Source organism: Lonchura striata, chromosome 10, assembly GCF_050655825.1.
Source record: "Lonchura striata isolate lonStrDom1 chromosome 10, ASM5065582v1, whole genome shotgun sequence".
Lineage (NCBI taxonomy): Eukaryota > Metazoa > Chordata > Aves > Passeriformes > Estrildidae > Lonchura > Lonchura striata.
This window is the reverse complement of record NC_140712.1, coordinates 8,516,258-8,529,580: the sequence shown is the minus strand read 5'-3', so window position 1 is coordinate 8,529,580 and position 13,323 is coordinate 8,516,258. Positions and strand designations below refer to the sequence as shown.

Sequence of the window (13,323 nt, the reverse complement as noted above, 5' to 3'; positions counted from 1 at the left end):
AAATCAGTCTCCAGGGCTGTGTGAGACAGGCAGGTGACAATTCAGTAGCTTTGCAGAACCCAGAGTGTTCATGTCATTAAATATGAATTAAAGTGGCAGTGATCCCCAGCTTTTCTTATGATGTATCCACTAGAAAATTATGTTTTTCTGATTAGCTGATTTATAAAATTGTCAGTAGTGTTTTACATGGGAATATTTCATGTTTTGTTTCAGGGTTCAGGCCTCCCTTCCATACACCCACATTTCTGTTGTTGCTGTTATTATACCTACATTTTTTTAGGGGTATCTATGGCACATAAGTGCTACTTTCATTTTTTCTTATTCCTCATAATCTGTACAACATAACAGGTGACAATAGCATAATTTTCAGGTTACTTAGCTGGATTTATCCTCCAAAGTCTAGATGCACAGAAGTCAGTTTGAGACTACTCTGGTTTTCTCCAGATAGATACATCTGAGGTGTCCACACACTCAGATAATTGTCACACAACAAAATAAGGATAAACAGGAGGGCACAGTGAGGCAGATGGAGAAGGCTGCACAGTATCAGAGGGACCAATGGAAAGCAGAAAGGGGTAAAGTTCCCCTCCCATCATACACAGAAATACAGTTCTTACTACCACAGCTCCTACCACTGACTCAGTCCTGCCTTCTTTTATTTGATATTGCATAGGCGGTAGCTACAGGCCTGGTATATTCAAGACCATGGTAAAAAGAATTTGCTCTTCTGATGTATTCTGGGCAAAAGCTTCTCTTCAGATATTGCTGTATCTCATGTATGAGATACATGTTTATCTAGCATATTATTTTGCAATGAGGGTTCAGGGTCACTCGTCAGAAAAACATTGAACAACTCCTGTCTTCACTTTTAAACTGTTGTCAGTCTGGTTGATGCATTTGGAATTACATACTGCAAATCTTTTCACCCTTTCACTTGACACACTTTGGTCTTGCAGCCTATGCATTCAAAAATCTTGTTAATTTAGGTGCAATGAGCAGAGAAATGGATCATCACTGAATCCCAGTGTTCTGCTCTAGTAATCTATTGAAGAAGCAAGACTTCAGCCTTGCCAAATTATTTTTGTCAATATATTTCAGGTTTTGAGTCTTGCTTAGTTTTGTAACACTTGCATTTTATACTGATGACAGGGCATCTCACATAGGTATTAAAAGTTTTTAACTTGGCACTTATGACATTCTGAGATTCCCTTTGCATGTAATGTAAGCAGGGTCAGACCACAGATATTTGTAATACTTTTGGTAAAAAAGCCAAGATAGGTGAGACATATTATTACATTTCTGGTATTAGCAAAACATACAAGCAATGGACAGAAAAGTCATCTCCCGTGTTTGGAAGGTGAAACTGAGTAAAAGGAACAATGGTGGTGTGATTTGAGGAAGCAAAGATGGAGCCAAATTCTTCTCAGTGCAACCAGAATGAACAAAAGGAAACGGGTGCAGATGAAATATGGGAAATTCCATTCACACAAAAGATGACATAGGAGAAGGAAGAGGAGATAAATGCCACTTTTTTACTCTGGGGGTGGGGAAGCACTAGGACAAGTTGTCCAGAGAGGATGTAGGATATCTCCATCCTTTGAAGATACTCAAAATCCAACTGAACATAGTCCTGGGCAGACTGCACTAGCTGATCTTGCTGTCAGCAGGGGGCTGGTCTCAGGGATCTCTGGCTCCCTGCCAGCATCCACTATGCCAGGATTCTGAAGCTGACAAAAAGTCATGGGCCAAAGCCATAACAAGGACTATTTTTCTTTAGGGAAAAAAGTTCTTATCAAGCAAAAGGGAAATGTGAGTGGTACTCAGTCCTCAAATAGTATTTCTTTACAGCACAAGCCCTGAGTGGAAATACAAATAAATGGAGCAGATTAGCTCCATACTGGCAGACCTGCCCTGTATTTTGGCTTTGACTTTATCAGTTTTTTCTCCATTAACTTCCCTGAGATCATGCTGCATTTTGACCTTTTAAAAAGTCCCACGGATTAAATCTCCCTTTGTTTTTGTTCATATCTGTGCAATTCTCAAGTGCTCTGTTCATCTCCTGTGCCCATGTAGTAACTTCCAAGGGTTGTCAGCTGGACATGTCTGTTGTCCCATAACTTCCACCCAGTCCCATTCCTGAAGCAACCTTAACTCATTCATTCTTATCAAGATATCCTCATAACAAATGGTGAAAAAAAGTCACATGCTTTTTTAAAACAATACAGAAATATTCCAGCTGGTTCACATAGCATTTTGTCTACATTTACTAGATGTGTCTGTTCCTTTCCAATAGATCTAGTTAAAACAAGTCTTAGGAAACACACCATTGAATTAGATTTGTGCTTAGGATTTATGCAGACTTGGAAAATGTTCAGTGTTCCCAGTGGGTTAAGAATAGTTCTCAGCTTCACCAGTGTTTTCATACTAATGGTCTTGTTTCAAATTCCTCTGGATTATACCAGAGGAAATAGCCCAGCAAAATATTCTGCTAAAAAAGCCAGCTGGGTTAATAAGCAACAAAGCTGTGTGATAGGTTTTGTAACTTTTCCAAACTTTCTATAAATCAGAAGTTTTACCTTAAAAATGCAAAAATATTTCTCTGATGCACTGCAACCTCTGTCAGGGCACAGGGTTTATCACCCATCTGAGAAGGGTGGGTATTTACCTTTACAGAATCCCACTTGACAATGCCTTTGCTCCCAACCCAACCATCCTCCATCACTGGTGGAGTACATGTGGCAGACAAACAACACTTAGGGCTCTACATAAATTGTCTTATCCATTAGAAATCATCTGTGGAGGTTTGACTCTCCTTCCCCCACAGACCAGCCAATTCAACACTGCACAGCTGAATTACTGTCTTGAATCAGCTTTGACAGCCACTAATTAGGGGTGTGAAAGTCAGCATTTACCACTACAGTCACTTTTTCACCATTTGTGACATTGCTTTTGCCAACACTCAGCATGAGCTGTTTGCCTTTAACAAGCTCTACTGGGTGATCCTTCTTCTCCTGCACTTCAACTCCACCTTTATTGTCAGCTTCAGCACAGCAGTCCCTGCAGGCTGGGCAGCAGGTCACGCTGAGCCTGTCTAACACCACAGCTTTGTCATGCTGTTCAAGTGTATGCAGGAGCAGTGCTGGGGCCCCCAGCTCAGCTGAGGTTCTGGCATGCAGCACCGCAAAAGCCAGCTGTGCCCAATGCCTTCTGCAAAATGTAAGCTGGGGATTTCAACAGAAAGCAATTCTCTGCTGTGGGCACTGGGCTGTCAGAAAAGATCAAGCAACACATGCTTACAAATAGGGTATGTTCTAGAATCAAAATTACATAAATAAAATCATCTAGTGAAATCACAGAAACCTCAGAGGCAAGCTGAAGTTGACTCTGGGATTTCAAGACAATATCTGTTCCTGCTTTTATATTTACTGGTATGATAAATTCAGGTTTATTGCTCATGGGAAACAGCCAATGGTTAACATAGGAAGATTTGCCCACCCCACCAAAACCAGAACAAATATTTGAGTTAAAGGGTTTCACCTTCTAGAACTGTCCACATTCATAAGGAGCTTATAGAAATGATCCTGAATATTCATACAATGCCATTCTAAGCTACTTCATCTCATCCTTCACCTCTGTGCATGAGCAAATGAGCACCTCTAGTATAAGCCTCTTACCCGAGTAACATTTCTCAATGTCTTTCACAGCTCTTAAGAGAGAGAAGAGCTCTTCCTTACAGGCAGCTGAGGAACATGGTGACACAGACATATGAAATCCACAGCACACAGGGATGCAAGCATCAGGAAACAACTTGTGTGACCTCCTCTAATTCACAGCAACAGTTTAAACAGACAGGCTGTGACTTGCTTCCCTGTAAGTGCTTCTTCATTGGATTACTTTCTTTCACCTTGTGCTCCTTCAGATGTTTCTCGACTGCACTGAAGAGGCTGAGAACAGTAAGTAGAAAAATAATTTAGATTTAACAGAACAGAGGCAAAGTGTTAAATCTCATTCAGTTCTTTCCTGTCCAGAACATGCAATGCTTGACAAGGTCAGGTTCTTACTGTGCCACACAGGATAGCTAATTTTGCAGCATTAGAATATTTAAAGCCAGAAAGAGAAAAGTAGCTGGAGTAGGAATAACAAAACCAGAAGACCAGACATGTCTGGCCACCTATGGTGGTTATCTAAGCAAAAAGGGCTATGAATTATATTCACTTCTGTTTGTTGGACCCTTCCTCTCATCTAATTGACTGTGCTCCGTTCCCAGCAGCTCTCCTCAATTGCCACCTATTAACAGGAACCTGGGCTATAGCTATTTCTGTTCTGACAGGAACAAAGAACTACTGGAAGCTCTTTTCCTCTCAAAAGGATATCCTAAATGCAAACATGCAGCAACACAAAACATTACTTGCTTGTCAATCCTAATGGAGACACAAAATAGTGAAAGAATGTAGAGCCTTTCCCCAGTCTGCAGGCAGCACTATGCTGAGATGGGCTTTGGGGCATCACTCCTATGTTTTACATCAATCACCTCAATGCAGGGTAGGTTAGTTCACAGACCCTCCACAATGTTAAACTTAATTTTACCTCTGCTACAAGGACAGATTATTCAGCATCAGCCTTTGCTTCTAAGCCGCTATTAATAATATTAGAGTACATCTCAGTGACCGTCACTAGCATTAAGTCTGTGCTGAAAAGCCATTCATTTAAATATGCAGATAAATCTTACACACATTTTTTGTTCAGGGCACACAGAACTCAAAAACAAGTAGTCTCTAACTATACTATTCATTCTGTGAGTGTAAGGCTGTTTGTTTTAATCCTGCTGCAAAAAGCTATCAATAGATATGACTTGTTCCTTTTCCTACCCTGTCCAAATATCATGGCCCACAGTTCAGGCACCCATGTAAGCTGAAGCTCCAAAGTAGATGCAGGACAGCTACCCAGCAGCCAACAGCTGGGAAAGGCGTGGTGAGCATAGGATGGCCCTGTGCACACAGCTTGTGGCATGACCTCTCTAGTGGTCCTCACACTGAGCAATCCCATTTGCACAGATTTCTCCAGGAAAACTTCCCCAGCTTGGCAGCCCACAGACAGGCTTTTTACAGATTTATTAATTTATCTAACTGTTCTTTCATCAGTTCTCTAAGGAAACTAAGAGTTTACCCACAGCAATTACTACCTAGACTAAAAAAATAGAAGAATTTTTGCCCTTTAGGCCCCATTATATGCTCAGTCTTTCACCACAGTCACTATGGCTAACTGAAAAGCCAAGCCCCAGGAGCAGAAGATGAAGCACTTAGAAGCAGAATAGGTGCTGTGTTCAGCAGTGCCTCTCCAAAGGCAGTCCGAGAAATGGGAGCAGCTTAGAAAAAGTGATGCAATAAGCAGAATTTGATACTGCAAACACTATGTTGCCTAATCCCCGGCCTACAGATCTGTCCTGCTAGGCTTTTTAGGTCACATGTATTTGCTTCCTTTGGTGTTATTTCTGAATTTTACCTGAAAAGGAGCTCAGTTACAGGCATTGCATTTTACCATACCATGCCTCAGTATATTTCAACTCAAATTGTATATGAGATAACCTGAGTGGATTTCTGGAAAGAAAAACATAAACCTTGCTTAGCAAGAGTAACATTTCTCCAGAACTGAAGAAGCATTCTCAAAATAACTGCATTTGATAAGGCCAGCAAAAGTATTACTTCCAGTACAGGTGAAACAAATAATATTTGCTTAGTAGAACATGAGTCCAGGATCTTGGCATAATGACCTTCTTTTCCTCAATTGTCTGAGGTTTTTTCAGATTTGAGATGTGATCTTCCAACCAGTGACTACCACTGAACACAGCTGATCAGACTATATCCAAAACAAGAGTTGTGCTTGAAAGAGTCATTTATGCTCCCATATTTTCATGGTGTTCTAGAAGTTCCAAAAACTCCTGAAGATAATATTTCTTAACTCTGAGTAGCTGTTTGCTAATGCCAGGAGGTTGATTTTCTTCTTGCTGCTGACTCTAACACAAGCATTGAGGCATCATGAGTTTTTCCAGGCTGAAGTATCCAGTTGCCTTTTTGTTTGCTTATGCAGGTGTTTTACGTAATTGCCCCAATAAGGCTGACGCTTACGGAAAGCAGCTGCAGCATAGGCAGTGTTGTAGGTGTTCACCACTTACAGCTTAACTGGCCTCTGAGAGTGTAGGAAAACAAGCCCTGTGTTTTCTAGTCAGGTTAATTGAAGTGTTAAAATTATATTATGGCCTTGCATTGTTAATAACACCTGATAAGCAACACCCCAAAATTCAAAATTATTCAAATGCTCTAAAATATAAAGAGACACCACAATAAAATGGGGGGAGGATCCCACCAAAACTGCTTCTCATCTAGTGTTACAGTCATATCTAGTCTAGTCTAATGTATATGAATAGGTATTTAATTCAAAGTTCTTATATTAAAGAAGAAAATTATCAAGAAAAACCTGAATCTAAATTATTTACTGGAGAAATGTAGGCAAAGTCCCTATATCCTTCCCAGGCTTAAAATCTGCCTTTGAATTCGGTCTGCAAGTCTTCTACTGCTTTGTTTTGTACCCCTCTAACTTGTAGGCCTATCATCAAACTTCCATGAGAAGGGTTTCTCAGAAATATATCATTTTTTAAAGAGTCTTAAAAAACAGCTGAGTTTCCTTTTAACCAACCAAAGAGGTGGCCTTTACCTGTTTAAATACTTGAACAGATGAGCCTAGCTGGAAACCTATCTTCCTGTGACAGGAAGGGAGAACTTTTTTAAGAATTTAACTCATTCTCCACCTGATAAAAGATAAGACTTCAGAAGCATATTTCTTTTGTGGCAGTAACTGCACTGTGCTCACTGGGCTGCAGAAGAAAAGGCTCAGGGAAGATCCCATTGATATGTATGAGTATCTGCTGGGAGGGAGTGGAGAGGATGCAGCCAGACTTTACTCAGCAGTATCCAGTGACAGGACAAGAGGCCATGAGGACAAATTAAAATACAGGAAATTTCACTTACGCAGAAAAAAAAAAAACCCTTTTCTGCTGGTAAGGTGGTAAAACATTGGAGTATGTTTCCCAAACAGATTTTGGAGTCTCCATTCTTGGAGACACTTTAAGCCCAATATAGGACATGGTCCTGGGCAACCTGCTGGTGCTGACTGTACTTCCAGCAGGAATCCCCAAAGGCCCCTTCCCCACCTCAAACCTTCCCATCATTCTGTGTCCCTGCAGTCAGCACTGGCATGGCACAGGTCACAGGGCAGATAGATACCCAGCACAGTGTGACTCTACGTGATCCTCTGAGGCCTGTAACTTCTGTATTATCTCAGAAAATCTCTCCATGTGAATACACCTGTGAAGAGACTCTAAACCCCAAGAACTAAAAATGTGATGGTGGATGAGTGACAAGCCTGAGATGGAGCCTCTGCCCTCCTTCAGGAGACTCCATGCAATAACTAAATTGGCGCTTTTTTTTTTCTCTTTTTTTTTTTTTTTTTTTTTTTTTTTTACATTATTGATTCTTCCTTGAGGTCACATTTTTAGTTTCACTTCTCCCCACTTCCTTTAAGTTTTCCCTTATGGTCAATTTGCCCAGATTCAAGGATAAAAATGACCGTGTATCACCTCCGTCTGAGCAGTGTATCAGTACATTTAATTTCTTCCCTTAGCACAAAGGGATTATTATTCCATTTTATTTCAGTTGGCTTCTGGGAATACACCCAGCCATTCACCTGTGTGAATTGTCCTTTGTACAAGGATTCTGGTTTTAGAAGCATCTCACGTGAGTTGGATCAAGGATTAGCAGTAAGCATTTCTGAGGACTTGTGGTCACAGTTAACATCCTTTGGGTTTTTTCTGCTATCAGAAGGAATTTTCTTCTATCCTTCCTGGACTATTTCTGTCTGAAACAGAATCAAATTATTCATTGGCCAAGGAATACCACAGTCCCCTGTGAGTAGTCCCATGATTTCCAGACAACTAGACTCTTGCCAGATTAGGCCAAAGGGAGATCCTGCTAAAATCTTTGTGAAATAGCATTTAAGATGTGTATTTGGGCACTAGTAAGGCCTTATTTCTACAGCCTCAAAGGCAACACAAAAGTAAACCTTTGTTTTCTCTGCCCCTTGCCTGCATGGATTGATCCTCCATTAAGGCTTATCTCCTTTCACATAATGAAGCCTGCAGCTTAACCAAGGGAAGCAGCAACAGGCCTGGACTTTCAAGACACTTTTGCCTACTCCCACTAATTTATCCATTTTACCCAGCCCCAAGTAAACCTTATTAAAAAAAAAAAAAAAAGAAAAGAAAAAGAAAAAAAGAAGGGGAGATGGTCTCAAGCATGCAGGAGTTCTGCACCTTTGTGTTTCCTATTTCCCCTGGCACTGAAGCAAGTGCTTCAGCCACTCATAGCTTGGTGACAGGACAGATTGATTACACTAATTGTATGACAATGACTTGAGCAAGTCATTAGCTGAAGTAGGAATTCAATGCCGAGATCCCAAACTGTCCTTTGCCCTTGCTGCACTGATACCTTATCTGCTTCAGCTTCAGAAAGGATTCAATGGCTGAATTGCTGAGGGCTGTAGCTCTGAGGAACATTCCTGATCAAAACACAATTACCTGGCAACTTGATTCTGTGGGCTGTGAAACCGACCATGGAAAGGGAAGGTAAAAGAAGATGCTGACCCTGCTGCAACCTCACCCAGGCTGTTCAAGTGTTGATACTGTAGGTCTGTGTAAAGAGAGCCCTGCCTCCAGTGGCTTTTAGCTGCTGCTCAGCAGCTGATCTTGTTTTCCTCAATACAAACTTATACCGGCTTTGGGAATCCAAATGCACCTGTCGTAAAAGACCTCATTCTCCCTCTGAACACAGGGGTCATTAAAACATTCATTTGTGCAAATATGAGTGCTGTCAAAATGGTCCATTGAACTGATCTTGTACCAAGGAGCTGCGATAGAGTTCAGGGTATACTGTGTGCACAGACTGTTACCCACTTAGGGACCAGGTAGAGTGAAAAACACTTCTACCTGAAGTTCATAGCCTGAAAGCCATATAGAAGAACAGCCTTGATTTGGTAACAGCCTAATCCTTTATCCTAAAGGCAAACTAGCCCTTCTTCCCACTCATGTCAGTATCTCAGATTTGAAGTGTTAAACAGCAAAACAAGGCACAAGAGTATGACAGTAACACCAAGCAAGGCAGTGCTTTTAAGTATTCTTAAAAAAAAAAAAACAACAACGTAAAAGTCAACCTAAAACTTTATTTAGTATAAAACTTTCAGAAGACAATTTGTTTGACTATTTGAAGCACTACACTGACAACATACTCATTAAAGACAATTCCCGTTCTCCTAAAGTATAATCTCGTTTCATACTGCACCCTTTATTTGTTGCTTTCATCCTGACAGAGAGGCTGTACAGATCTTCTTCCGCAATGCCATCAAAAAAGAAGTCCTCATTGAAGATGGGATTTCTGCTTCTCTTTATAACTGTGCTTTTCTGCTTCTGTGTTTTCCCTGGCACCAGGGAGAAGGAGATACAGCAGTTTATGGTTTTGGGCTCTACAGAATCATCATATAACCCCTCTGCACTGATCAGGCGGATCCGCAGCCTTTCGTTCTCTGAGCAGTATTCAGCTGACAGCCTCAACACGCCTCCCTTGTCCATTACCACAGTATTCTCTCCCACCAGTCTCTCCCGACTGCAGGTCAGGTCCACTGGAAACATGGGAGAACAGGAAGTGCTCTGTATGCCAAGCAGCCCCTCAGAGGCTCTCCTGATGGCACTGGGGCTGTTATCAGTGGAGCTGCTCTCCTCTGTAGAGAGAGAATTGTTCCTGGGCATAATGTATTTGCTCTTGTCCTTCAGTGCCCTGCAGAGCAATCCCTCCTGACTTTGTGCCTTGATCAGGGAGCAGGGTCTGGGAGGTGACCTGCTGAGAAGTGGAGAACTGAACGGAGAGGAATCACTGGAAGAGGCAGTGTCACTGTCACAGGCACCTTGCCTGTGCAGAGAGAGATGCTTGGGCGGCAGTCTCACAGAAGCAAAGCTGATAGCAATGGGATTAGATATACTCCCTTTGCCACTGAAGGTGTTAGCTCTGGATCGAGACAGCTTCAAGCTGGGCAGAGCACCACGTGGATCACCATGGAAGATGGACTCCTTCCTCCTGGTGTGGGGACTCTCCAGCAAAGTGCAGAAACCATAGGAAGTGGGGGCTCTGGGAAAGTGGGGCAGGGAGAGTGCTGCTTGGGACTGTGGGTCTGCATTGGTGCTTTCTTCCTCCAGGGCAGAGATCTCCTCTTCAACACTTTCCACCTGAATGAGATGTGGGCAAGAGCTGGGGCTATAATCAGCAGCAAGAGCTGCATCCACTGAACTGTGATCCTGGTGGAAGCCACTGCCCTTAATGGAGGCAGAGCTGGTCAGCCTCGGGGGAATGCAAAATTCAGGGATTCTGTCAGGAGTAATCACATTTGGAAAAGCAGCAGCCCTCAGTTGAGCTTTTTCTGGCAGATTTTGGCCTTGTGGTAGTCCCAGGAAGGAGGAGCTGGGGAGGTTTCCATTTTCATGTGATGCTCTGATCTTTTCCAACAACCACATCACTGCAGCTGGGCAGGAAGTCTTCAAAGGGGAAGAGTTTCAAAGAGAACTCCACCTGCAGACACACAGAGAGGAAAAGGCACATGAACATCCTTTTTGGACACACTACAGCCAAGCAAAGCACAAAGGGTGCCACTCAAGGCAGGACTAGCACAAGCCCATGTTCAAAACAGCCCCTGCCCAGCACACTACCTTTAGCGAAGTCAATAGGTGCAAGAATAGAACTAAACCACTAAAGACAGAAAACAGCATCGAGTCACTAGTAAAGGGAAATGTCCCTCTTGCATAATCCCTACCGTGTTTTTCCCCCAGCAGAAGACGTACCTTGACAAGTGCAAGCCTCGTTCTTTCCAGCCGCCCCGGCTCGCCACTACCCGGGCTCGTTCCCAGCAGCTCCGATCGGACCACGCAGCCCGCCCCGAGCCTTTTGTAGCGGTGCCGGGCGCCGCCCCGCCGCGGCTCCGGCCGGGGGAAGGGGCGGGGCCGGCACCGCAGCTCCTGCTCCCCCGCGGAGGGCAGAGGAGGAAATCTGCCCTGCAGGGCGCTCTGCTGGGCACCGGGGCCGTGCCTGGGGCAACGGGGAGGGACTTGCAAAAGGGGCCTCTCACGGGAAAGCGCTTTTTGACCGTCTCCTTTTCGCCCCCGCAGAGCAGCGGATGTTCCCGGCGCTTGGCACTCGCCTGCGAGCGCGGGGGGACGGGGCTGCCCGCGCCCTGCCCCAGCCCCTTGCCCTTCCCCTGCGTCCAGTTTCTTTTTGATTAATATCTACTTACAGAGGCGTCCCGAGGTATTTCGAGATAACTAACAAACCCAGGACAAAAGCGACATTGTCTTGGCGATTCATTTCTTCTGGAGATCCTGGCAGCTTTCCAGTGTTAGAGCAGTAGGAAGTGGGGATTGCGGTTTTCAAGCTCATTTGTAAAGAACTTTGCTGCCCTTCTACATCTGAATGTGTCCACCCCCTCGTTACTCACAGAGACTACGGAACGCTGACACAGCGTTCTTATCAGTGACACTGAGCAGAAACAGAAACGGGAATGCAGGTGCATTGAGGAGAAAGACAAGGCACGAAATGCTTTGGCAAGTCACCTTGAAAAAGAGCATTTCAAAAACCGAGGCCCGCCTGACGCTTAACAGACCCTGCTCAAAGCCAGGTGGGATCCATGAACTTCCTCACCAACGCCGCAGAGGCCGAACGGACCTCTGCAAACTCTAATTATTCTGCAAGCTGCAAGTAGGAATCTTTAATGCAAAGCCAGGAAGGCCTGCAAAACCGGTTGCCTAAATACTCATCTGAAGCCTATAGCACAGGGATAGTAGACAAATAATATTCTTCCCACTTCCGATGAAGAGCTAAACTGCATATTTACTGAGTGCTTGAAATAGATGAGATGTGCTCAGAGAAAACAAATCCCGTGGGCAACAGGGGCAGGGAACATTTTGAACCTGCTGAAAGACTTAGCTGGGTACACACGTGTTCTGGGTGTAAGCCCTGCCTCACTCCTGTTTGTTTTATACCAGTTAGGCTTCATTAGCGTAACAATCTCCTGGTGATTAAAATCTGAGAAAATTCTTTTTGTCGTGCTTTGTAAAAAGGTTCAGGACACCCCAAATATCCCAGTGACATTTCTGATGTAGGAGCTCCTGTAGTTTAGTTAGATGAATTTACTTGATGTGGGTGTGCTTCAAATAATCTCCAATCTAATTTAGAGGCTTCTGGAGAGGGTTAGTGCTTTCTCCAGCCAATGAGAGTTCACAGCAGAATAGTAAGAGGAGTTCCTGGAGATGTTGGGATGCTTTCTTTTAGGAAGCAGCATGTGCACCTTATAGCTGTTATCCATTCAGACCAGGCAACACTGTACCATGTATCATGCATTACATGTAGTTTCTAAAGAGTAAGTGAGCTTGTTCTGTGCTATGCACCTCTGCCTTTAATAGCAAAGAAAAAAATACCTCTAAACATGGAGAAAAATTAAAGAAATGGCACTTTTTAGTGGAAACCTTATTGCCTTCAATAACAGATTATAGAAGTTGTTCATATACAGCAGTCATGGCAACCAGCCTCAGGTGTACTAAGTTCACAGCTGGCATCAGGCAGTGATGAAATAAAATAGCTACCCTGTTATAGGTACGTGATTTCTCCCGAGTCTCTTTCCCGTCAGGGAAAAGAGTTAGGGCTTCTCCAGATGTGGTCAGAGTCTCATGATCACAGTTGCCTGTCTCCCTCCAGTGACTGTAAAGAGGAAGCAGGTGCCTTTCACGTGTTGGTGGATCCTCCCCTTTCTATGAAAGCCTGCACTTTTATAGACATTTAACAGATTGCTCATATGCTGGGAGTTCAGCAACACTCAAGCACTTGTACCTGCCCCGTGGAAACAGGCTCTCAAATGTGTATATATAGCTTCCTGTGTTCAGAACAGATTCTTTCCTTGATTAGCTTCAGAGCATAATTAAAATATGCTACCAACAAGACTTCTTGTTGTTATAAAAATGTGCCTACAATAATCCTCTCTTAAACCGGATATAATTCGTGGCAAGTCTTTATTACGATCCCTGTACCAACAACAGGTGAAACCCTGGGATCTCGGCAGGGGCTTGTAAAAAAAAAAAAAAAAAAAAAAAAAAAAAAAAAAAAGGAATCTCCTTCCAACACAGGAGGAAGTCGGGAGTTTTCCTTCGTGTGTTACTGGTGTGATTTATCTCCTGCCGTT

General features: G+C 43.3%; 2 protein-coding genes across 2 annotated transcripts in view; one reads left to right on the top strand and one right to left on the bottom strand.

Annotated features, from left to right (window-relative positions):
• Positions 1-13,093, top strand: part of LOC110483955 (uncharacterized) — a 30,785-nt gene extending 17,692 nt beyond the window's left edge. Inside the window, exon 4 of the mRNA XM_085588211.1 lies at positions 3,705-13,093. The gene's annotated coding sequence lies outside the window, so the exon portion shown is untranslated. The remainder of the gene's footprint in view (positions 1-3,704) is intronic.
• On the bottom strand, positions 9,251-11,013 carry LOC110483942 (C2 calcium-dependent domain-containing protein 4C). The gene is made up of 2 exons (XM_077785806.2): positions 10,937-11,013; positions 9,251-10,667 (listed from the first exon to the last, which is right to left on the bottom strand). The coding sequence occupies exon 2, from the start codon at positions 10,610-10,612 to the stop codon at positions 9,320-9,322; it is 1,293 nt and encodes a 430-aa protein (XP_077641932.1). The 5' UTR covers positions 10,613-10,667; positions 10,937-11,013; the 3' UTR covers positions 9,251-9,319.
• Positions 13,094-13,323: the final 230 nt, after the last annotated feature.